General features: G+C 39.2%; 2 protein-coding genes across 11 annotated transcripts in view; both read right to left on the bottom strand.

Moving 5' to 3' along the window:
- LOC133534312 (tubulin monoglutamylase TTLL4-like) overlaps positions 1-6916 on the bottom strand; it is a 30741-nt gene extending 23825 nt beyond the window's left edge. For 3 of the 7 annotated variants that reach the window (XM_061873438.1, XM_061873453.1, XM_061873447.1), the window contains exons 1-4: positions 5875-6912; positions 5447-5655; positions 4772-4919; positions 1932-2145 (exon numbers count right to left, since the gene is read on the bottom strand). In XM_061873438.1, the coding sequence (XP_061729422.1) occupies positions 1932-2145; positions 4772-4919; positions 5447-5655; positions 5875-6248 (945 nt within the window). In that variant the 5' untranslated portion in view covers positions 6249-6912. Of the gene's footprint in view, positions 1-1931; positions 2146-3009; positions 3464-4771; positions 4920-5446; positions 5656-5874 lie in introns of those variants that run through there. The other 4 variants (XM_061873423.1, XM_061873430.1, XM_061873460.1 and 1 more) reach the window with 4 other exon arrangements.
- A 7424-nt stretch (positions 6917-14340) lies between these two features.
- The window catches only part of LOC133534288 (zinc finger MYM-type protein 4), a 29795-nt gene continuing 19030 nt past the window's right edge, over positions 14341-25105 (bottom strand). For 3 of the 4 annotated variants that reach the window (XM_061873399.1, XM_061873393.1, XM_061873405.1), the window contains exon 13: positions 19368-19821. In XM_061873399.1, the coding sequence (XP_061729383.1) occupies positions 19391-19821 (431 nt within the window). In that variant the 3' untranslated portion in view covers positions 19368-19390. Of the gene's footprint in view, positions 15016-15652; positions 15829-16551; positions 16652-16762; positions 16902-17110; positions 17233-17352; positions 17479-17685; positions 17897-19229; positions 19822-25105 lie in introns of those variants that run through there. The other variant, XM_061873412.1, reaches the window with a different exon arrangement.

Below are 25105 nucleotides of genomic sequence, written 5' to 3'. Positions count from 1 at the left end.
AAACGACTTTTTATCAGTCAAAAAAAATGCATTAAAGCCATTTGTAAGAAACCTACAAGAACATCTTGCAAGGATCTTTTCTATGAGCTGAAGTTACTTACATTACCATCTTTATACATTTTGGAAGTTACTAAATTTGTAAAGTCTAATCCATCATTGTTTATAAAATTAAAAGATATATGTAATTTTAATACAAGATATCCATTAAGACTCGTAAAACCTAAGACGACCACGAAACTGTGTGACAAGAACAGTTACTGCATGGCTATCAAAATTTACAATCATGTCCCAGAAGATATAAAATCCTTGCCATATAAAGCCTGTATATCAAAATTGCATAATTGGCTACTAGAAAAAAGATTTTACAGTATTAATGAGTTCCTATCACAATAATGGACAGAGTAAAATGTATTATTTACACTATTTACTAGGTAATTCGGTTGATTCAATGTTTAATGTTCTTTATATGACATTTTAATTAATTGTGGTTCCTGTTCGTTATTGTGTAGTACTTTTATTATAATGTCTGTGTCGTAGTATTTTAATTCATCATGATGACTTATACCATAGTTAAGTTAATATTATGTAATAATTTGTGTAATTAAAATATTTGTTAATGAATGAATTAATGTACTATATGTATAATATTTAAATAGCTATTAATATTTGCACGCCTTCTTAAGGCAAAATAGTTGAACCAAATTGTACCTGCCTATTGACCATCTTACTGTACACTATTTTATGCAAATAAATTACTTACTTACTTACTTACTTTATATTAGTTAACATTGACGTATTCTAGTTAATAAACATTTAAGTAATTCATTTTATTGACAACTATTGCTTCGTGCTTTGAAGTTGCGTTGTATAACTGGTTTGTGATATTAAGCTATAGCTAAACGCACACACTAATCGTAGTTTTCCTAATTTAAACTAGATAGCTCAAAAGGAGATGACGACCGATCTGGCCTAGTGGGTAGTTACCCTACCAATGAAGCCGATGGTCCCAGGTTCAAATCCTGTTAAGCGCATTTATTCGTGTGATGAGCATGGATATTTATTTGTTCCGGAGTCATGGGTGTTTTCTATGTATTTAAGTATTTACATATTATATATATCGTTGTCTAAGTACCCTCAACACAAGCCTTATTGAGCTTACTGTGGAACTTAGTCAATTTGTGTCTTCTTCTTTTCGTGTCGAGGTTCCCTTTTTTTTTTTTTTTTTATACGATGGAAGCCCAATAGGCAGCGGTGTTGACAGCCCTGGCTGTCGCGTCCCTCAGATCCAGCTCCGAGCAGTGATGCGGGCATGTGGGGCACGCCAGTAGATGTGCCATGGTTTGCAAGACGCACTCGAAGCCTCTACGATTGTAACACAGCGTCTGGCGTACCCCGGGCAACGTTCGGTATTCATTTATCGAGCGGCTAATCCTTTCGCCACGATGGTTCCACCAAATTATACATGCGATTTGTGTAATAATGTCCTATAATACTTATTTTATTTATTAGATATCTACTTTCACGGCAGCATAATCGACGCAAGTTGCCCTCGCTACTCGCTTACCTATCTTTCGTTCTATCTGTTAAAATACTTCCCGTGCAGGTTGATAACAACAGTAATCCTAAGCACGTAAATGGTCTCCTCCTTTGGCAGTGCGGCCGGTGCGTCTTTGCAGGCACATCTCCTGGGTAGGTGAGGCTATTGTAAGAAATTTAGAGTTTGAGTGAAGCAGAGAGACTCACCACATCATCATGCTCGTTGTTGATGGCAATGGTCCTAAGCAAGTGCATGGTCTCTTCCTTGGGCGGTCTTTGCAAACGCTTTTTTGGGGGAAAGGGGTTCTTAGTACGAGAAGTTGCGCTGAGCGACCTGAGCAGCCCTTGCTGTCTACCTATTGCGAGGTTAGTTAGAATGAAACAGGAATACTCACCACATCATCATGCTCGTTGTTGATGGCAGTGGTCCTGAGCACGTGCATGGTCTCCTCCTTGGGTGGTGCGTCTTTGCAGGCGCATCTCCTGGGGAAGGTGGGGCTTTTATTACGAGGGGTCGCGCTGAGCGACGCCAGGGCCGTGCCGTACGAGTAGCCACAGCCCGAGTTGTCCTTAAGACGTTTGTTGTTGCTCGAGAGGTAGGATAGGCGGCTGGAACAAACACGCTGAATTACCAACTAGATATAACCGGGTGACGATTTTTTAAATTAACAATAGCATCTGAACTATCATTTGACAAAGTATCAAACGGGAGGCGATGACAATATTTATTTTTTTGTCTTACGTGGGTCGGTGGCTGGCTCAACCCACCAACGGAGCGGCAGCTGACGTCTACGAGGGTTCATCATACCTAGCCGTTAACCACTACACGAGTTTTCCGCCGGGAGGCGATTGGTCATGGGAATCTGTTCCTGGCTCGCGGTTTATTAAGGAGATGATTATAGAGGTTGTTAGATAATAGACAAGGTTTAATTAATTGCTGATTAGAAAATTGTATGGAAGTTAAGCTGATGTATTTAATATCTATATAGAATATTTGTAGCTATAGATAATATTTGCAAGCAAAAAAATTACGAGGGTTTTTTTTTAATAAAAACATTAATGAAAGGGTTCTTTCTTATATCACCTGACAAAGCGAAGCCAACACATGTAAAAAAATGATTTCATAATTTTGATGTAATTCACTGTATAAATTTCCAAAACTCTAAGACACTATTAATATGATTACTTATCACGAATATTATATATATATATACATATATTAATACTTGTCACGAATAGTTTTTTTAATGAGTCTTTGAAAACCCTTACACACAATTACTTAAACATTACAAGAATGTGAAAGTTTATACCTTCAATAGATTGTTATAGTAGATTCTCATATCTAATCTTGTCTAATGTTTGATAGAATGATACAAATACTATTACTAGATATATGTACATCAACAATTTATCATACAAGATTTATTCTTAAATTAAATAACACACCTATATCGACGTAGTGACTTTACCTACCTTGCTTTTAAGTAATATTTTTTCAGGTAAGGTTCCATATTGGTGCTTAAATGTCATAGCCTTTATCATAGTGCAACTCTTCAACTCACTCGACTATCATAAATGTTTATATCTGGTCAATGTCATCCAAATTTCGAAAGTCTACTCATTTTATTAATAAAAGGCGCGCCGGCATAATGCACCGCGAATTACAATTGATCTGAAATTAGTGCACTTGGCTGTTGAAATATCAAATATTGTAAGTGTAGAGCTCTTCTACTTCTGTAGTTCTGGGCGGAATGGGAAACACCACTGTAGATGAGACTATAATCTATTTGATACTATTACGTTTCAATTGCCACGCTGCAAATGTAAATCGCGTTGCTTCGCTCAGTTTTAACTAATTTGATAAACTATTAACCCAAATTATTAAAAGAAATTCCGTCATTGTTCTTCTGATTGTTAGTTATTAAAGTTTCGATGTCAATGAGGCCAACTGGATTATGGCATTAATGGCATTGTAGGTGTACTAAGTAGGTTTATTCTGTTAACTATAACAGTCTTAAATATTGTGTTTTTGCTTTGGTTACTTTCAATATATGAAACACCAATACTCACATAATATATGATGTAAAAAACTTAATTGTGACATTATCTATGAAAAGGGACCTTATTGTCGATGGCGCTTACGCCGCACTGCGTAGCGCGGCGTTGTTTATAATATGGGAGCATCGTTGATAATGGCGTAAGCGCCACTGACAATAAGGTCCCTTTTAATAGATAATAATATTAATAATTCAGCCTATATACGTCCCACTGCTGGGCACAGGCCTCCTCTCATGCGCGAGAGGGCTCGGGCTATAGTCCCCACGCTAGTCCAATGCGGATTGGGAACTTCACATACACCTTTGAATTTCTTTGCAGATGTATGCAGGTTTCCTCACAATGTTTTCCTTCACCGAAAAGCTAGTGGTAAATATCAAATGATATTTCATACATAAATTCCGAAAAACTCATTGGTACGAGCCAGGATTTGAATCCGCGACCTCCGGATTGAAAGTCATATCCACTCTGCCACCACTGCTTTTTTCATAGATAATGTCACAATTACTTTTAAAAAAGTAGCATAATGCAAACAACCTTCAAACTGATTTATAAATAAATATAACAATCTTACACAGAACAAATCAACCTAGCCCCAAACTAAGCCAAGATTGCACTAAGGGTAGCCTAGTAAGGCTACGATATACATAACATATGTATATAGATAAATACATACTTATTTAAACAGAAAACATCAATGATTCAGGAAAAAAATATGATATGCTAATTCAAAATAGATTTCATAATGAGAAAATGTTCCCCATAATATACTAAAAGCAAAGAAGTTGAACCTTAATTTATATTGATATCAGTGAAATAATATTCACTGGCTTTTACTGTCTCTCAATAAAAGTTTTGACCAATTCAAATGTCAAAAGTGTGGATTTAAAACATCTTAAATTACTCTTTACAACAAATAACAGAAGAGACAAAACATATAAAACTATCTACTGATTTATTTTTAGCTCAGTTGATCCAGGGCTTGTTAAGTTGACCTTTAGTAGGTATATTTTTAAAATATTAATACCAAACAGGCCTAAACATTCTAAATTTATCAAAATGTTTCTTGCATAAAAAATAGTCCCTTGGTTTTCTTTTTTTGCAACTAGTTGGGACGGTTTAAAAATGGAATCCTAAAAATGATATTTATCATCCCATAAATATTAAAATGCTTTCTTACCTATCATACCCAGATATGGGAGAGCCAAGATTATTAAAGTTGGTAAACATATTGTCAGATTCACTGGCCGCTCTCTGTCGTCTGCGGCCCTCTACAGTACTCCTAGGCTCCTGGTATGAACGCCCCTTTGGTTTCTTGAGTATGCCAACTAAAACAAATCATGAAATACTTTTAAACAGAAACAATATACTTATTTAAAATAAATAAAGATTCCCTTGTAATATTGGGATTTACTTCCTGGATTTTATATGAGCAATCATGATTGCTTTAGTTTCCGTCCAGCTCTAGTTTTCATCCACTTGATGGAGTACACTCCACTAGTAGGGGGGATAATAATATATTTTATTTTTACTTCCATACTAGCGAAATATCATTTTTATGTACATGGATCTATCGTTTAGGCATTAAGTATTGCAATAAGTCCCAATATGTACATCCAGGTAGGTTTATATTCAAATTCATCAAATGGACGAAAACTAAAGCTGGACGGAAACTAGCACAATGACACAATTTTGACAATTAATCATAATAATAAATAATTTGGTACAGGTATTGACAACGCAAATTATGGTCTTTACCTAGGAAGAAGATTAAATTATGATAAACAAAACAGTAACAGATGTTAAATAAAGATTTACAGTTTAGTGTAATACTTTAAAATTAAGAGAACTGTACCTGGTGGCGAAGACTTTGGTAAAGGGTTATTGAGTATTGATTTCAAAGGTTGTTTTACAGTGTATTCAACCATGTCATGGTCTAATTTTTCTATGAGTTCTTCTACTTTTGGCAACCTGGTTTCTTCTAATTTAGAATTTGATAATGTTGTCACCATTAAAGGTCTGATGGGGCTTGTTCGATTGAACATTGCTCTACCTGGCTGGTAACTGGAACAAAAACCAAAAATATAATTTAACCATTCCATTATAATATTATTAGATATTATTTTGATAAACTGAAAGCATTGTCCATAAACACTGTCTATAAAACTGATTCTGTGCTATGTCATATTTAAAATAAGCTGTACATCAGAATAAACACAAAAGAAGAAATATGCTTATTGTGATTGAATCAAAACAAGCTAGGTTATGTTGTGCGTCACTCACCCATGGTGTCTATTTTGTTCGTGAGCCATGAGGTAGTCGCCGTTGTGCGCTCTTGGTAGTGTGCACTCGTGGTTGTACCTATCGGGCGAGTTGTTCAACGTGAAGAAACTCTTGTTGGGCTGCACCCGGTGCCGCGGAATCCCGTCTGCCGATCTCAGGGGCTCCCGCGACGCATCCTCGTACGGTGACCGATCCACGCCCTCGCTGCGACAACGACGGCGCAGAACTCGACCCGCCGAGCGCCCCGACCCTCCTGACCACAACACAGACCCTAACGGATCACACGAATCGAATCCTGCCTCGTAATGTGGACTCACGCGTCTCCCATCCATAGCCGACGCGCCTACTCCTGACGCATCATCCAACGTCCACATCGAACGACCCCTACAATAATTTTCACAAAGGCACTGCTAATTTAAAGATACGAGATTGCAAGACATGAACTTAGTTTCGGTGTTCAGGGCCTCAACTTGAGGCCACCGAGTCCACCGACGACAGATGACAGACCGCCATTCAACGTTACCGAAACGTGCCAGCAATCCCGCCAAAATTGAAAGAAAACCGCGTTCTATTTACAAAATAATGAATATCCACTATCTTGAGAAACCAATTCACTTATTACGCACTTCTTAACACGTTATGCCATCTTACTAACGACAATAAAGAGCGATAGTAATGGCGATTGCGACTGAGAGATTCACACATAGCACCCATTCATTAAAATCTATCTATTCACGTGTAAGTAAATTAGATTACGTTTAATATTTTATTCAAGGCCAACTTGAGGAATATCGATTTTGCACAAATGGTAAATAATCTTTAGATTTATTGATCGGGATCTTCATTGCAAACTGTATTTACTAATTTTAAAAGAAATAAAGAAATTGTATATCAAACTTCTTCATTTCCATTTAAGCCGAATAGCATAAAGAGCCGTTTGACATGATGTGCTGTTCTTCTTTAGCGCATTCTGTTTATTCGAGCGCGAGTGAGATAAAAACTACTTTGTCTTTTTTTCACATTGACATTTAAATTTTCACCTTTGCTAGCCATCACGACCAATCATAAAACGAGCCTTGAATTCTCATTTCACTACCACTATAATCACTCTGTGCTACCTAAATTAAACCTTTTAATCAAAGCTACAGAGTCGAATATCTATCGTGCAACAACACAAAAGAGTCGTTGACAAACGGTTGGAATGGTGGTATGGTGGGAAACCATGGGAAGATTTCGAACAAAAAAACAGTTTCGACGATGCGTTTCGTTCATATTATTTTTATTTTGAAAATTTCCTTTAATTTACATTTTACAGCAATTTAGACATGACATGACTATGAGCGCTCTGCGAATTGCGCATGTCACGGCGAAAGTTTATTTACAGTACTTACTTACGTACGCAACGCAACCAGTGGGTGGATGAGGGATCGCACTTGAGAGCCCATTCCATTCCTATGGGGTCACGGGAGGGAAGTGATGTACAGGGTTCACCTACGTCATCCAATTTGACCTCCTGACCTATAATCGCTCGGGTATGCCTTTTTGGGGTGTCTTACCTTAAAGCGAAAAAACGGAACCCGCATAGGTAGAATCACTTATTGTCTGTCCGTCCCAAACAGCATATAATCACTTCGTTTTAGTCCGTCCATCTAAAATAACTGAAACAAGGTCTACAACTACAATTACAGGAAAAGAAAACTTATAAGCAGTTCGATAGTGACGCGACGTGACGAAAAAATTTAAACTTTATAAACTATTGTCATCTACAAATTTGAATGATTCACCGATAATCGGAATATAGGGAGCTATATAATAAAATAGATAAATAATAAATATTATAGGACATTATAACACAAGTAGACTAAGTCCCACAGTAAGCTCAATAAGGCTTGTGTTGAGGGTACTTAGACAACGATATATATAATATATAAATATTAAAAAAAAAAAAAAATTATAAATACTTAAATACATAGATAACACCCATGACTCAGGAACAAATATCCATGCTCATCACACGAATAAATGCTCTTACCAGGATTTGAACCCGGGACCATCAGCTTCGTAGGCAGGGTCACTACCCACTAGGCCAAACCGGTCGTAGAAAATAATACAAAAGGTAATCACGATCAATACCCCGATCGATAAAAGTCTATTAATTATCATCTACAGAACCCTTGGGGTACTAAACTTAACTCTCCTGTTTTTCACAACTTATTAATGTTCCATTACCAGCATATTTAATACAGCCTACAAATTGCATAGACAGGTAGCCCTGAAGAACAAGTATCTCAATAAGCCAGTTCCCACCTACGATGGACATAAGGCTGTAGCGGCGTCACGCACCCCACAGGGCGCCAATATTTTGATAAAATGTACAATACAAAGCAAGATTTAAGAGCAATTCCTAGCTGAGCAACTTTTCAAATCTCGAATTTTTGAAGCTATGTTTCTGTCGCGCTGCGGTGTGCGGGAGCGGGAGCTATCTAAGTGTGAGTGCGCGCACACAGATGCGAGACGCGAGCGCCCGCTCATTGCGCGCCGTTCCGTTGACATTGTCGGCGAGCCGGCCGGAATTCATCCTGCGCTGCCCGACACAAGTTGTTTTTGATGTTATCACATAATATTGTTTTTAATTATTATTTTAACGACCAGTTTGGCCTAGTGGGTAGTGACCCTGCCTACTAAGCTGATGGTCCCGGGTTCAAATCCTGGTAAGGGCATATATTCGTGTGATGAGCATGGATATTTGTTCCCGAGTCATGGGTGTTTTCTGTGTATTTAAGTATTTATAAATATTTATATATTATATATATCGTTGTCTAAGTACCCTCAACACAAGCCTTATTGAGCTTACTGTGGTACTTGTCAATTTGAGTAATAATGTCCTATAATATTTATTTATATTGATTATTTATTTATTATATTAAACTGTATCTAGTAATTCATTCAGATAAAGACTACAAAAAAGAATGAGGTCCTTGCTTCGGTCGTCGTACCTATCCGTGACAATAAGTTGGTTGTGATCATGGTACGAGTATGTTGTGAAATTTTGTAAGTAGGTATGGTTAACCTACAATCTAAATAGTAGTAGTAGTACGATGGGGCTAAACTTGTGCCGTCTTATTGAAGAACGTATCGCAATGACAATCTGGGTAAGGTATGTTGGGGTTATGCCGGACAATTTTGGGACCAATTGAGAGAACTCGCGATTTTTTTTTCTAGATCGTGTCAGTTTCTTGAAGTACGGAGCAAATCGTTAAATAATAACCGTAGATTCAGCCTGAATTTTGGTAATCTTCAATATATAAAGGTTTTAGTTTTGTACACGTGTAAAGATGAAACATACTTTTTTTAGGGTAACGACCCAAGTAGCACGGAACTGCTGTATAATGTGTGTGTTTTGCCATCAAGGGATAACATCGGATGGTGAATAAAAGTTGGTTTAAATGGAAAGAGAATAAGGTATCACAAAGAAATAGGTCCGGAGTTTAGCCTTCTCCTGCGTATATAAATTGCAGCCAACAATACAAATTTAAAAGTTGTCAGCGAATGTTCTATCTTTCGTATTATTGTATCCGATCTTAACCCTGATACAAACATTTGGTAAAATTGTGGCTCTCAAACTTTGATACTTATGTCATAAGGCAATTTGATAAGTAAACAATGTACTAACAATTGCGATTTTGACGGTAAAATATTGCAATTATATATATAGTTGATATACAATCTTTTTTTGGATAAAATGTAAGGATCGTATGCAAAGAGTTAAGTAATAGAATAAAATATATAGGAAAAGAGAACCCTCTTGAACCATTTTAAGGAAACTAATTTCGAAGTGCTATCTCTATTTTGTATCCGAAACTAACTATATATGTGTGCGTTCACATCTACATATGCATCCGTATGTGTAGGTACTTTTGTACTACATAATATTAGGTCTACTTCGGCGGTATACATGTTAGTTTTTTGTTTGATTTCTTGTAAGTTTCATAGTTTTTCTATTTACAAGATATTAAACAAAATACTAACTTGTAAGCCACCCAAGTAGACCTAATGGTATGTAGAAAGGTTTTAAAAAGAATGGAATACAAAATGGAATAAAGAAAACAATACAAAAGAAAACAGAAACATAAGCACAGGTAAACAACATGCGGTCTAATCGCTAAAACGCAATCTCCAGGCAACCTTTGGGCAGCGGAAATTAAAAGAAATGACATTGTCAGTAAGTAGGTGTACATTCACATACATACAAAATAGACTACCTAAATCTTTTCCTTTTGATTTACCGTCGCGTTGGTACTGGATAATAATAAGGGTACGAAAGTGTGATCAAGAAAACAATAAATGTGATAATTAAGTAGGTAAATTGAAGAAAATTTAAAATTTGACCTACACTGCTGTTTTTTAAATGGGTAAAGATTGTATTGTTTCTTTCCGACCTTTACCTGGAAGGGTCAAAATTGGATATTGGTCTACAGCAATCCTAGGTGTGTTTTTGATTGGATTGTTTTATAAATAAACATCTAAAACGAAATTATACATTAACACAATTTCAAAAACAAACACATTTTCATCACAATACACAAAATAAATTACAGGGCCTGGACCCGGGTATGTTCTTAAACTACGTCAAAAAGAGAGGTATGGGCACTGTGAATGTCATCTCGCCTTGTGTGGTAGGGCACAGCACAGCGGATGTCATTCCAGATCTAGAGCAGAGCCCAAATGGGGAAGTACCTCCACCTTACAGAAAACCGCAGCCAAATAACACTAGACCCTACTCATAGTGTTGTGTTCCTGCCGGTGAGTAAGGTTGCCAGAGCTCAACGAGGGGCGGGGGGTTAGGGTCGGCAACGCGCATGTAACTTCTCTGGAGTTGCAGGCGTACATAGGCTACGGATACTGCTTACCATCAGGTGGGCCGTATGCTTGTTTGCCACCGACGTAGTATAAAATAAAAGGGCGAAGATCGGATACACGAAATTTACCTTGCTCTATGTGATTGCGCATAGCACAAGCCCGATATCCCTGAGTGGCGCTGGGACACTGGCAGTCGAGGCAATGAAATGGCATCTTACACAATGTTGCCAACATTGAAAAGAAAGCCAAATTAGGAAGAAATGAATTTGCTACGTTCTTCACCCACATCCGGTATTAACCCAACATACCTTAATCGTTGAACTGCCGCATTTCAAAATGGCCCTTATTTTGATATCGGCTAAATTTGCTATCTAGTGGTTTACTTGTGACGCACAAGTGTGAGCAATGCAAGACAATCAAATTGTTAATGGGTATTTATTATTTTATGTTTTAATCAAAATAAGCAGGTTGTACCTATTATCCTACTTAGCTTTGTTTACAGGCCTTTAATAGTAAACATAACTAAACATAAGCACTACATGACCTGCAATGTAAAAAAATACAAAAAAACGGTTTGAAGTGACAGGCCATTACAGGTACATTTTAGAATAGAATAGAATATAAATCTTTATTACAAAACCATGGTACATAATAGTTGTTACATTAAAGAGTGTGGAAACACATGGCACCCTTTTCTTAGAACTACGTGGTATTTTGGTTATATTACGGCGATCGACTGTTGGTTGTTGGTGTATTTTTTCTCATTTTAACCATTAACATGTTATGCCCATCACTATTCCTTCTGTGTACGTATATTTAGAAACTGTCTCCGCCTCTAATTCGTACGATAAGGACAACTGCGGCTCGGACTAAAATTCACACGCAAAAAACTCAAAAATCGAGGTTTCGCTCTCGACTGTTTCCTCCTCCAAAACGCAATCAATCTTTATGAAATTTTGGAAACTGCAAGAGGAAGAAATAATCTATGCCGCTATGTTTTGATTTTTTGGATATTTTTTGTCATATTTGTATACTGTGCCTTTTTTTACAGCCAAGTCAATTGAGCCGTTTTTGCGATTTTCGAGGCGCTGTATCTTTCTTCAAAATAAAATAATCCAAAAAAGCAAAACATAGCGGCACAGATATTGATGATATTAATCTTATTTGAAAAAATCACTGCTCTAGCTTGAAAATCCAGGGAGGAATCAGTCGAGAGCGTTTGTATGGAAAAATCGCAACTAGGAATTCCTCTTAACTTAGGCCCTCAGCACACGCGCGCGCGTAAGCGCAAGAGGCGCCTAAGCGTATCGTAATACGCACGTAGAACGAGAGCGCTACGAGCACGTACAAGTTCAAATAAGTCCGCACACGAAGCGTGGTCGTAGCGTAGCGTATGAGATTTCTCTCATCATTACGACGGGCGTCGAGTTATACAGGCGTAAAAAACAAAACTTCTGTCATAATCAAACAATAAAAATTCTTCATCTGAAAAAAAAATTCGTCGACGCCAGTGACGCCATGATTTCAACGAATAGTTCACTTATAATACGATTACGCTTACGCGACGCTGGGTACCCAGAACTCTGTGTCTCGTATTCGTAACGTTTTTACGATACCCTTACGCTTACGCTCCGTGTGCTGAGGGCCTTAGATCTGGTCTGTAAGTAGTAACATCACCTGCAGTGTCTCAGCATTCCATAGCCGTGAAAAGTCTTGATAACGCGATTCAGAATTTTAAATACACGAAATAGCGCCATTTAGCTTGATGGTAACTCAATAAAAACGATATCATCTCAGGATATTTATTGGTATGTGCGAGTTGGTGGTGGGCGAATTTACAAGCGACGCCAACGCACGACGTGGTGTAAATATGAACTTTCATGGGACTACATCTTTCTACTATTTGTAGCAGATTCCTGGGATCCTCTACAATTGGTTTACTAATAAGTAATAACGCTTATGATGAGTCCTGTCTGCGCTTCGGCCTTAAAAGTAGTGTCAAGAAAACCACTTTGTTGTTGTTGGAGACACTAGCGCCCGTTGACATCTGGCTCGGTGACGACTCTGTCCACTCTCTAAAGCTAGAAGATAGATTCAGTTTGGGGTTACTATACATGTTATTTATATACGACGGAGTGTTCTAGTATTATATTATTTGATCTGACTACTAATCAAAATTATACGAGATCGGTTATTTTCGGTCATAACTTCATACACTATTTATTTTTTAATTCTTTGGAGAGCCTTTACACCTCCAAATCTTATTAATGGTATTATTATCTTTCTCAGACCGTGGGGACCTTATAAATCTCCAAACTTATGTATTAACCGTGGAATTGTTGGATACATACTAGTTATGTATCGCGTAGCATTTGTTGTGAGACTGCTAGCTTAACAGTCTACGCGCGATTTATTTATTTAGTATAAATCGTCAGGTGACAAGCAACTCACTAATTACCACCACATGTTCATAGCCATAATGAACCATATTACTACCATAATAAGGTTGATTTTTATTTAATTATTTTTTAGTAATTAGTGAGTTTTGCCTTTCCGGCCGTTTTCACAACTGCGGTTCGCAACCAGGTGCGATTGAAGAATGTACATATATTCTTTGTATACAACCAGTAGCGAATCAAGAGAACTTGTTCTTTCACCGAAACTTACTTCTCTCTCCGCAGTTGTGAAAACGGCCGGAAGGAATTTTGCTTGTCACCTGACGAAATTTCATTTTGACAATTGGAGAGACTTTACGCCTCCAAATCTTATTAGTATTAGTACTTTGACATTGGGGACCTTTTACATCTCCAGATTTAATGTATTTTTAACCATAGTACATCCCTTTTCTATTGTAGTAATTATATATTTTAAGATTATTATAATGTAATGTTTACCCAGGTATTGGCTGTTGTATTTATAAAAGTTGTTATGTATTTTTCATGTCACTATATGATGTTACTACAAATGTATTGGCTTGTAAAAGAGCCCTTGAGGCCTAAACGCAGAATATTTTTTTGAATTTTGATCGGTTATTGCATTCCCTACAAAGAACAACGATCTGGCGTGCGATTAATAAACTAGTTTTTTTTTTGTATTAGAAAGAACTCCGTAAAAGTAAGCATAAGGACTTCTATCGAGGCATTATCGAGCATTAGAGCATCGCATAGTAATAAAATCATAGTCTGTGCGGAAAGAGAAGAGTCGTGGAATGTATGGGGCCCAATAATATATTCCAGGACTCTTCTCTTTCCGAACAGACTGTAACTAGAACTACAATTACCCAGACTACAAAATTTTACCGCATAAAGAACATGATCGTGTCTAGATACTTATTTTTGAACTACCTCGCAAAAGAACGAAGTATAAAAAATCCTGAATCTGGGCAATGCGGTCATTATAATTACTTAAAAAAACCTGCGCGATTCTGGATTTCTACTACACAGAACAGCGCCACATATCTGTGCGCGAATCTATACAAACAGACCTTGTAAAATATCTACAATGATAAAAGTAAAAAACAAGTTTTTTAGGAGAATCTGTATTCTTTTTTACACAGCTGTAACCTAAACTTAGGGTTAACGCTATTATATTTAATACGAATCTGACTTTTTCACAAGCTATATTACTATAATAAAAAATTATATCTGTGACAATATTACATATCAACCGTTAAAAAAAATAATGCTAGTCAAATAAGATTTCCTGCCACAATAATTGGAATTTCACCTTAAGTCTACAGTCTAATTTAATATTAAATATCTCATAATAATATTACACATGGGTAAGTATAAAGAAATTTATTCCTGGCACCGAAGTGTTTCGCCATTCACGAAAATGTAAATCGAAGCTCTTACATTTCTCGGGTGTCTGAAAACATGATGATTCGCTTGGCGTACTTATATACAAATTTAAAATTATTTTAAAGAGTCCATTCTGATATTCTAATTATAACTGCCAACTAAAATACCGTTCGATTTTTCGTAATTATCCTAGTACCAATAGAAACTGTACAGACCGCACAGAACTTACAGCTACATTGCAACATTGTAAAAAAAGGTTTCTATTAATAAATCTTTTTTGTTTAAAATTAATCATCCTTTCGGCAGGCTGATATACAAAGTAGAAAAAATATACATTGTGCTTAAAATTACCATCTTTACAACATTTGGGAAACTGTTTTGTAGGCTTGACTTGGTACGTAGTACATAAAAGGATCGAAACCAAACGCGAGGGAGTTGCATTGCGAATCTAGAAGCCGGCGAGAACACTGGTTTGAGAAATCTGTAACAATTAAAATATTATATAAGTCCAGATTTGGGAAATTTCATGGCTTTTATCAATAAGGTTAAAAAACTGCCACTCAGTACATACCGCGCTTTAGGAATATCTACCGAACCTATGGTGGAGGGACCAAGCTAACTCTGTGTGGAATTTTCAATGACAAAGTGTGGCCATGTCATCTTTAGATAAACATATGACGTTTATAATGGCACATTCCCACACTTCATAGTGTTTGAGTCGCTGCAAAGTTACTTAGACGGATTTTTATCTTTTCCGCTATCTGTTAACATGTTTGTAGTTTCTTTTATATTATTTTTATTAGTTAAATTCGCAAATATGACACAAAATTTGCAACCTTGTTGTTTTTGACTCCATAAATATCATTCATTCATTTTTGTATGACCGTTTGTTTCATATTTAAATAAATAAACGAGACATTAGGCGGGTCCACACACAGCGAATTGCCTCGCATAGCCGCGAGGAAATTGCCTCGCACCTATGCTCGCTCTGTGTTGCCCCGCCTATCGAATATGAAAGATAGAACCTAAACAATTGCAACGCTATCTGCGTTGAGCTTTGCGCGTGTAAGTGCTACATACATTCACATTTGACCATAATATAGTTAAGATATACCTACTTTAGCTAGTGAGCAGCGCGATGTTGATCTCCTTGACCATCTTGACGCGGTGCAGCATCTTGGCGAGCGCGGCGCGGCTGAGCGGCTGCGTGGAGTACCACACGGGCGAGTCGGGCACGCACGAGCGCTCCGGCTGCAGGTAGAACACGTCGTTGCGGGTGCGCACCGACTCCGGGCTGGGGATACGTCTTTATGTTACTTTTGACGATAAGGACCTTTAATCCAAATGGTGAGGGAAAATAACAAACTGAGCAGGAAGTGGTTCCTAAGGCCGATTGCTTAGATAAAAAAAACTACATTACAGATTCTACCTGGTTTGATTCCAGGCTACAATATTTACTACTTAGAAATATCTCTCCATATACATATATACATATTTCTAAATTCTCTAAAATAGGGCTTGTGGGATACACGCCTAAGAGAAAATAGCTACTTTTTGTATAGTTTCTGTTTTCTCTCGCTACCCTATTTGCATTAAACATTACATCATTAATAATGAGAAATACTAATCAAGAGACGCTTTCTCGCCTATTGCTATCTCTATTGCACGCGCATAATTTATTAGTGAATTGTTACTAGACTGTCCTGTGATACATATTTATTTACCTACACTACATGTGGTGCTAGTTTCCCACACGCGTGCGGGAATGAGAACTTTCCGTGCATATGTCGAAACTTTAAGGAGCCATATGTACTGTAAAACGTTGTACGATACACGTGCGAATAGATGATAAGCAACTCGTGTCGATTTAAAACACTACCTTCGGTCGTGTTTTAATGTATTGCCACTCGTTGCGAAGTTCCTATTTTCTGCACTTGTATCGTAAATAACTAATTACATCATTCAAAGTTTGAGTATCAAAGAATAAACTATAAGAAAATTTAAACTAAGAACATACCACTTGGAAATGTAAAATTCGTAAAGTTTGACAGGACAACGAAGAGGATTTTCTTCATTCTCTTGCTGCTCATATACTTTCTTTTTCCTGGAATTCGCTTCTGTAAAAAAACAATCATTACATTTATTACAGTTAATTTTAATTGTTTTTGAGATTTTTTTAAACTTATACATTGAATATAATGCCAATTTATTTTAGCTTTTATACTTACCAAGCGCCGATTGAGGAGGATAAAACCGCAGTAAAACATTCCTAGAGCCAGGTATTTTGGCCTGTCCTGGCTGGTTGGGGTTCCGTTTCCAATGCTTCATTATGTGTGAAAATGACAGCTGCATATGCTCTTCAACCGTCTGAAAAAAAAAAGTAATTTGTAAGAATGCTAAATATACAGTATCTTACAAACAGTAAACAAGGGAAATAGAATTCCATAAACCCCAAGGGTAGAATGTTATTCTAGATAATCAAAGCATGTCAGAATGTCGTAATTCGACTTGAAATGTATAATTTGAAAACAGAACAGTAAAGATTGACGCTTTACTCGTGGTTGTATGATACTCACAACTAGGTTGAAATGTTTAGTGTTAAAGAACATTAATGTGGAAAGTAAGACATGCGGAGAATGTGCTCCCAACTGCTTGCTTTCCCATAGGTGCTCCTCCTCCACTCGCGTTACTATGTACTCTGTCAAAGAAAGAGAACCGGTCAAGAGTGTCCCATTGTGCAAGGATTACTTTTTATAATACAAAAAGTATACAAGTTTGTCTAATTAAATGCAGTAAATAAAATATCGTTTAAACTTACGCGAGTCATTATATAAGACTGAGAATTTCTTGGCAACTTCGTCCAAACAGTCCGTGAACTTTTCATAGTATGGGTCCGTAAATATGTTGTCTATCCTACCATTTTCAAATAGATATTGTTGTATACCTGAAAATCAAATAAATTATTAGCATTCCATATTTAAGTAGAAAGCATTGCTGGGAAAAGGATTCCTCGCCTCTTGACTTCTTTGCCATTAGTCTCCATTCTTATAAATCTATCTACAAGATATATGTAACTGCGTCAGTTTTAACGTTACGCATCACCACTAGACCACTCAAAAAGTACACACATTACCGTTAAAATCTTACTCACCTAGAACCAAATAATAAATAGTGTCTGGGGCGTACTCGCTGCCGTTCGGTTTCCGCACCTCCTTGACGAACAGACAAAGCGAGTAGTTGAGCTCGTCGGCGGTCAGCTGGAGGATCTCCGACTTGAACGGCTTCCGTCGTATCGAGCTCTTCTCGATCTCGGCGTTCTTTGTCATGACCCATTGTTTCCACGCGTTTACGCCGAATGTGTACTGAAATAAGAAGATTGGTTTAGTAATAGTTATAAATTGATATTGCAGCCTGTATATCATCATATATGTCTATTTTTGAAGAAATATAAACAGAAATAGAGAGATAACACGAAATTTTAAGTAAATTTTAGTGTAAATTTATATCCTAAAATTAAATACAAATCTGTAAGTTCAAGTTGTATCTAATAGAGCAAAAAATATACAAAGAGGGTGTAAAATTATGTATCTGGTTGCCAAGAAAAAGGGATTATCAACCGGAGTATAATAAAATCTTCTTTTGATAGTTAGAGGATTCTTATGATAGAGGAGGAGGAGGTGCGAGCATCGATAATCTTTATCTTCATCGCTCTCCGTTATTAGAGTGATAGGGTTAATCGGAGGAACGAAAGAACGTTCGTGGTTCGCGGGCATAGGTAAACCGATCTGAGGGAGAAGAGGATCGGAGAGGTGAGAGGTACCTTGAGACACATGTTGGCGTCGGGCTTCTCGGCGGGCTCGCGCGGCGGGTCGGGCGGCGGCGGCTGCGGCTCGGCGCGGCGGCGCTTGCTGGCGCGCGTGGGCGGGCGCGCGGCGGCGGGCGCGGCGGGCGGCGCGCGCTGCTGCTCCAGCACCATCACGACTGGTGAGAGGTACCTTGAGACACATGTTGGCGTCGGGCTTCTCGGCGGGCTCGCGCGGCGGGTCGGGCGGCGGCGGCTGCGGCTCGGCGCGGCGGCGCTTGCTGGCGCGCGTGGGCGGGCGCGCGGCGGCGGGCGCGGCGGGCGGCGCGCGCTGCTGCTCCAGCACCATCACGACTGGTGAGAGGTACCTTGAGACACATGTTGGCGTCGGGCTTCTCGGCGGGCTCGCGCGGCGGGTCGGGCGGCGGCGGCTGCGGCTCGGCGCGGCGGCGCTTGCTGGCGCGCGTGGGCGGGCGCGCGGCGGCGGGCGCGGCGGGCGGCGCGCGCTGCTGCTCCAGCACCATCACGACTGGTGAGAGGTACCTTGAGACACATGTTGGCGTCGGGCTTCTCGGCGGGCTCGCGCGGCGGGTCGGGCGGCGGCGGCTGCGGCTCGGCGCGGCGGCGCTTGCTGGCGCGCGTGGGCGGGCGCGCGGCGGCGGGCGCGGCGGGCGGCGCGCGCTGCTGCTCCAGCACCATCACGACTGGTGAGAGGTACCTTGAGACACATGTTGGCGTCGGGCTTCTCGGCGGGCTCGCGCGGCGGGTCGGGCGGCGGCGGCTGCGGCTCGGCGCGGCGGCGCTTGCTGGCGCGCGTGGGCGGGCGCGCGGCGGCGGGCGCGGCGGGCGGCGCGCGCTGCTGCTCCAGCACCATCACGACTGGTGAGAGGTACCTTGAGACACATGTTGGCGTCGGGCTTCTCGGCGGGCTCGCGCGGCGGGTCGGGCGGCGGCGGCGGCGGCTGCGGCTCGGCGCGGCGGCGCTTGCTGGCGCGCGTGGGCGGGCGCGCGCCGGCGGGCGCGGCGGGCGGCGCGCGCTGCTGCTCCAGCACCATCACGACTGGTGAGAGGTACCTTGAGACACATGTTGGCGTCGGGCTTCTCGGCGGGCTCGCGCGGCGGGTCGGGCGGCGGCGGCTGCGGCTCGGCGCGGCGGCGCTTGCTGGCGCGCGTGGGCGGGCGCGCGGCGGCGGGCGCGGCGGGCGGCGCGCGCTGCTGCTCCAGCACCATCACGACTGGTGAGAGGTCCCTTGAGACACATGTTGGCGTCGGGCTTCTCGGCGGGCTCGCGCGGCGGGTCGGGCGGCGGCGGCTGCGGCTCGGCGCGGCGGCGCTTGCTGGCGCGCGTGGGCGGGCGCGCGGCGGCGGGCGCGGCGGGCGGCGCGCGCTTGCGGGGCGCCGCCGCAGACGCGCGCAGCGCCGCCACCGCGCGTTGCTGCTCCAGCACCATCATGTGGTGGTGGTGCATCGGCTCGCCCTCCAGACCTGCCACACACCACTCTATTTACTTATCCTTATTTCCTACAATAAACTTGTTCGTTCGACTGCTCTTTGAGCAAGAATGAAGTCGACTCGTCGGCGCCATGTGCCAGGAAAGGACAACTGGATTCGTGACCTTTCACTGTGAAACATCCATTTTGTTAGACAGTGAGAACTCTACCTGTTCCTACACTTCCTACTAAGCCGACGACTATAATAGTTGAAGTCATCATGGCCGACGGTCAACAAACCTTACTCACCTGACCGTCTAAGGGCCAGTTACACCAACCTAACCACAATATTAGCGGATTGATCAACGGCAGTCAGTAGTGAACTATGAAAGGACAATGGGCACTTTTGTATGGGGAGTGTCCCATGGATGTATACTGTTGAGACATATGTCGTTTTAAAGCTCTTAATCGTAGTATTATTTTATTGTATGGCACCAACCTTGGACCACTTGCAGGGACCGAGCTATATAAAAAAATAAGTTGCGCATATAAGCAGTTATATTTCCTTATACGCGGGATATAAAAAGATTTAGCGTATTTTATTCGAAAGAATATAAAAAATGCTTTATGTTTTTTGTATCAACACCAATGATAAAGTATTTAAAGGGACACAATGTACAGTTTAAAAAAATCGTCATTCTAAAAATTACTTGATACACAGCGAAATAAGAGTGTATACAAATGCCATGTATATCATGTGAAAAGTATTTTTATAAGCTACTTTTCGTATAATATAACTGGGGTCAAATCGTTGCAGGGACCAAAATAAAACCATTTAATGAATTAATTAATTGTAGTTAATTACGCCTTAACTTTTCTACTCAACGCCAGATGTCGCTCTAAAGCAAAATTCTACTTGACGTAAAACATTTATACATAGCGGTAATCTCGTCAGTCTTACTCCATCATTTTAAAAAGTATAGACTAGTTTATGGATTTCTAAAGTTATGTCAAGATGACTCTGAATGTAATATTGTCAACAATAATTGTCAAAACACGCAATTTAAAATATTCAACATTGTAATTACAAAATAGTATATTTCTAATACGCTATAATTTTCTCCAATCGAAAGGATTGAGCATTCCATTGATCTCAGAGAGTATGCTCCTTGATGATCTTCACTATTCATGGGGTAGGTAAGATAAAAGTATTATTTTTTCTCGTATAGCTGCTATATAGCGTTCGACTCCATGGAAAATAAAGGCTCCAAATTATATAAAAAATGTAGCATATATACAAAGTGCAATTTAGATAGTATTCCAGAAAAAAATGCGCCAATGTAAATGCTGAAAAGTTTCCTATCGTATTGTCGAACAAATTCATATCTACTTCTGATCTACGCGACCTTAGAAGTTTGGATTGTCCTACCTAATCATTTTACATTTTATTGTTTTCAGAACAAGAATTATTTTAATTCCCACTGTCTATGTAAGGGGACTTAGAGCGGATTCATACTTTACTATAGGTGTCGTGTGGAATGATAGTCCCTATGTCAGTTTCTCCAATTCTATTTTGCGTAGGATAAGTTAAAAAAATAATTAAAAATATGTGTTACCGTATTTTTATTCGTGAAATGTTACCTATATATCTAAGTTAATGATTGTACTATACTTACAAAAATATTTCTGACAAACATTTTACATGAAAGCCATTTTTCCACGTAAAAATGAACTGTTATAGGGACCATCTTTTGAATTTATGATAATTTATTCATATTTTAATGTACTCGGGTAATATTGCAGGCATTATATCAGCACCAAATAAATGCTGTGAACCAGATATATAAAGTGTTTTAAGTGGCGAATAACGTTTCCAAATCGCATTTTCTTTTGACATATCTTTCTTTTTTCTTTTTTTTTGCTCTTTTTTTCACGACCGGTTTGGCCTAGTAAGTCGATGATCCTGGGTTTGAATCCCGGTAAGGGCATTATTTGTGTGATGAGCACAGATATTTGTTCCTGAGTCATGGATGTTTTCTATGTATTTAAGTATTTGTATATTATATATTATTATGTCGTTGTATGATTACCCACAAAACAAGCCTTCTCGGCTTGCCGTGGGACTCAGTCAATTTGTGTAAGAATGTCCCTATAATATTTATTTATTGTTATTATTATTGTATGTCCGGTAACAGAACTCCCCAGGAGCACTCGGGTGTGTAAGGTCGCTACTCCCCAACTTATTATAATTGTTATTACTTTCAGCATTTTTAAGTTATTCATCGGACACTGAGGCCATCAAAATGGAGTACCTAGGTACTGTTTCAAATAAATGGGTGGTAAGTAAGTACATTTGGTGAAGTGGAACTGCTGATGTTGATCAGAAACGGAACTCTTCCTCGCGCGTGATTTGTCTTCTTTGTTAAGTTTGTAGCGAGTAAGTTTCAAGTACCAAGGTTTTTAGGAACCTTTGTGTCAAGGTAAAGGTCTGACGATGGGTTCCATGAGGAAGCGAGGGAACACCTCAAATCTTATAGGCATATAGTCATTTTGTATTTTCATCAATACCTTAAGCTTTTTAATTCCCACTAGTGGCATTTAATGAAGTGGAACTACTGATGTTGACCAAAACGGAACTCTTGGACATGCGAGATTTTTCTTCTTTGTTTTTTTTTTATGATATAAGAGGCAAACGAGCAGACGTCACACCTGATGGTAAGCGATTACCGCCGCCCATGGACACCTGCTAAACCATAGGGGTTGTAAGTTCGGTGCTGGCCTTTAAGATTGGAATACGCTGTTTTCTTAAAGTTTTAAATGTCGTATTGGTCCGGAAATACCGCAGGCGACAGATCATTTCATAGTTTAGTTGTATGAGGCAGGAAGTTTCTAGAGAAATGCACAGTTGAGGACTGCCAACCATCTAAGTGGTGAAAATAAAGAATCGAGAATATGAAGAATCGAGGGAATTTCTTAAATGCTATAGGCATATATGTAATACTTATTGGATTTTCATCAACATATTATCAACTTTTATTCACAAAAGTGACATTTGATGATGTGGAACTACTGATGTTGACCAGAACGGAACTCCAACGCGTGCAATTTTTCTTCGTTAAGTTTGTAGCAAGTAAGGTTCTTAAGAAACATTTTTGACAAAGTACAGTTCTGATGATGGGTTTCATGAAGAATCGAGGGAATTCCTAAAATCTTATAGGCATACATGTAATAATTTCTGGGATTTTATTTACATATCAAGCATTTTTATTAAAAAATTGTCATTTGACTAAGTGTAACAGCTGATGTTGACCAGAATGGAACTCGCCAACTCGCGCGCGATTTGTTTTATTAGTTAAGTTTGTAGCAAGTAAGTTTTAAGTACTAAGGTTTTTAGGAACATTTGTGTCAAGGTAAAGGTCTGATGATGGGTCCCATGAAGAATCGAGGGAATTTCTTAAATGTTATAGGTATATATATAGTACTTATTGGATTTTCATCAACATATTATCAAGTTTTATTCACAAAAGTGACATTTGATGATGTGGAACTACTGATGTTGACCAAAACGGAACTCCAACGCGCGCAATTTTTCTTCGTTGTTGAGTTTGTAGCGAGTAAGGTTCCCAAGAAACATTTTTGTCGAAGTACAGTTCTGATGATGTGTTTCATGAGAACATTGTGTGAACAATGTGTCACATTAGTGGCATTTGATGAAGTGGAACTAGTGATGTTGACTAAAACGGAACTCTTCAACGCGCGAGATTTTTTCTTTTTTTGTTTGTTGTGATATAGGAGGCAAACTAGCAGACGAATCAACTGATGGTAAGCAATTACCGCTGGCCATGGACATCTGTTACACCATAGGGATTGTAAGTGCGGTGCCGGCATTTAAGATAGGAATACGCTCTTTCCTTAAAGTTTTAAAGATCGTATTGGGCCGGAAATACCGCATGCAACAGATCATTTCATAGTTTAGCTGTATGAGGCAGGAAGTTTCTAGAGAAATGCACAGTTGAGGATTGCCAACCATCTAAGTGGTGAAGATGTGAGTGATGATAAATGATGTAGCGTAAAGCGGTGACGGAAAGAGGCGGCAGAGATTAATCCGAACAATTCCTCGGAACTTTTAAGTTTGTAGAAAGTAAGGTTCTTAAGAAATATCTGTGCTAGACACCAGTGTCTAGTGTCTAGGTCTGATGATGGACAGCTCAAACCTTATAGAAATACATATAGTTTTTTTTTTTCATCAATATCTCTAGGTGTTTTATTTAAAAAAAGTTATATTTGATCAAGTGGAACTGCTGATGTTGTCCAGAACGGAACTTTTCAACGCAACGCGTTTTGTATTCTTTATTAAGCTTGTAGCGAGTAACGTTCTTAAGGTGTATTTATATCAATGTTCAGTTCTGATGATGGGTTTCATAAATAATCGAGGGAATTCCTGACATCTTATAATTTCTGGATTTTTATTTACATATCAAGCATTTTTATTAAAAAGTGACATTTGACGAAATGCAACAGCTGATGCTGGCCAAAATGGAACTCGCCAATTCGCGCGCGATATGTTTTATTTGTTTATTTTGTAGCAAGTAAAGTTCTTGAAGACATTTGTATCATAAGGTCTAGTTCTGAGGATGGGTTCCATGAGAAATCGAAGAAATTTCTCAAATCTTATAGGCATACAATACATACAGTAATGTTTGGATTCTCGTCAACATATCAAGCATTTTTATTTAAACAAGTTAGTGATATTGACCAGAACGGAACTCTTCAACGCGCGCGATTCTTATTCTTTGTTAAGTTTGTAGCAAGCTAGGTTCTTAGGAAACATTTGTGTCAAGGTCCAGTTATGATGATGGATTCAATGATGAATTGAGGATTTTAAATCGATTTGAATTCTCAATTGGGAGGAATTGAGGAGTTTCGTCAACATATCAAGTTTTTTTTATTTGAAGAAGTGACATTTGATGAAGTGAAACTGCTGATATTGAGCAAAATGGAACTCTTCAACGACAAGTATGTTACCTTAGGCGTTTTTTATTTATTTCGTTTATAGCATGTAAGGCTTTTAAGGAACATTTGTGTCAAGGTCCAGTTCTGATGATAGGTTTTACGAGAAACCGAAGGAGCTTCTCATATTGTATGGGATAGGCATACATATAGTCATTTTAGGATTTTCATCAATATTACGAGCATTTTTACTCAATAAAGTGACATTTGATGAAGTAGAATTGCTGATGAAGAACGGAACACCTCAACGACTTCCAGATTCATTATTTTTATTACTCTTCTTTCTTTTTCATTATTCTTAGAACAGGTATTTCTACTAAGTGAACCGA

Source organism: Cydia pomonella, chromosome 2 (assembly GCF_033807575.1).
Source record: "Cydia pomonella isolate Wapato2018A chromosome 2, ilCydPomo1, whole genome shotgun sequence".
Lineage (NCBI taxonomy): Eukaryota > Metazoa > Arthropoda > Insecta > Lepidoptera > Tortricidae > Cydia > Cydia pomonella.
The sequence above is the reverse complement of the archived record's forward strand: the minus strand, read 5'-3'. Positions and strand labels throughout refer to the sequence as shown.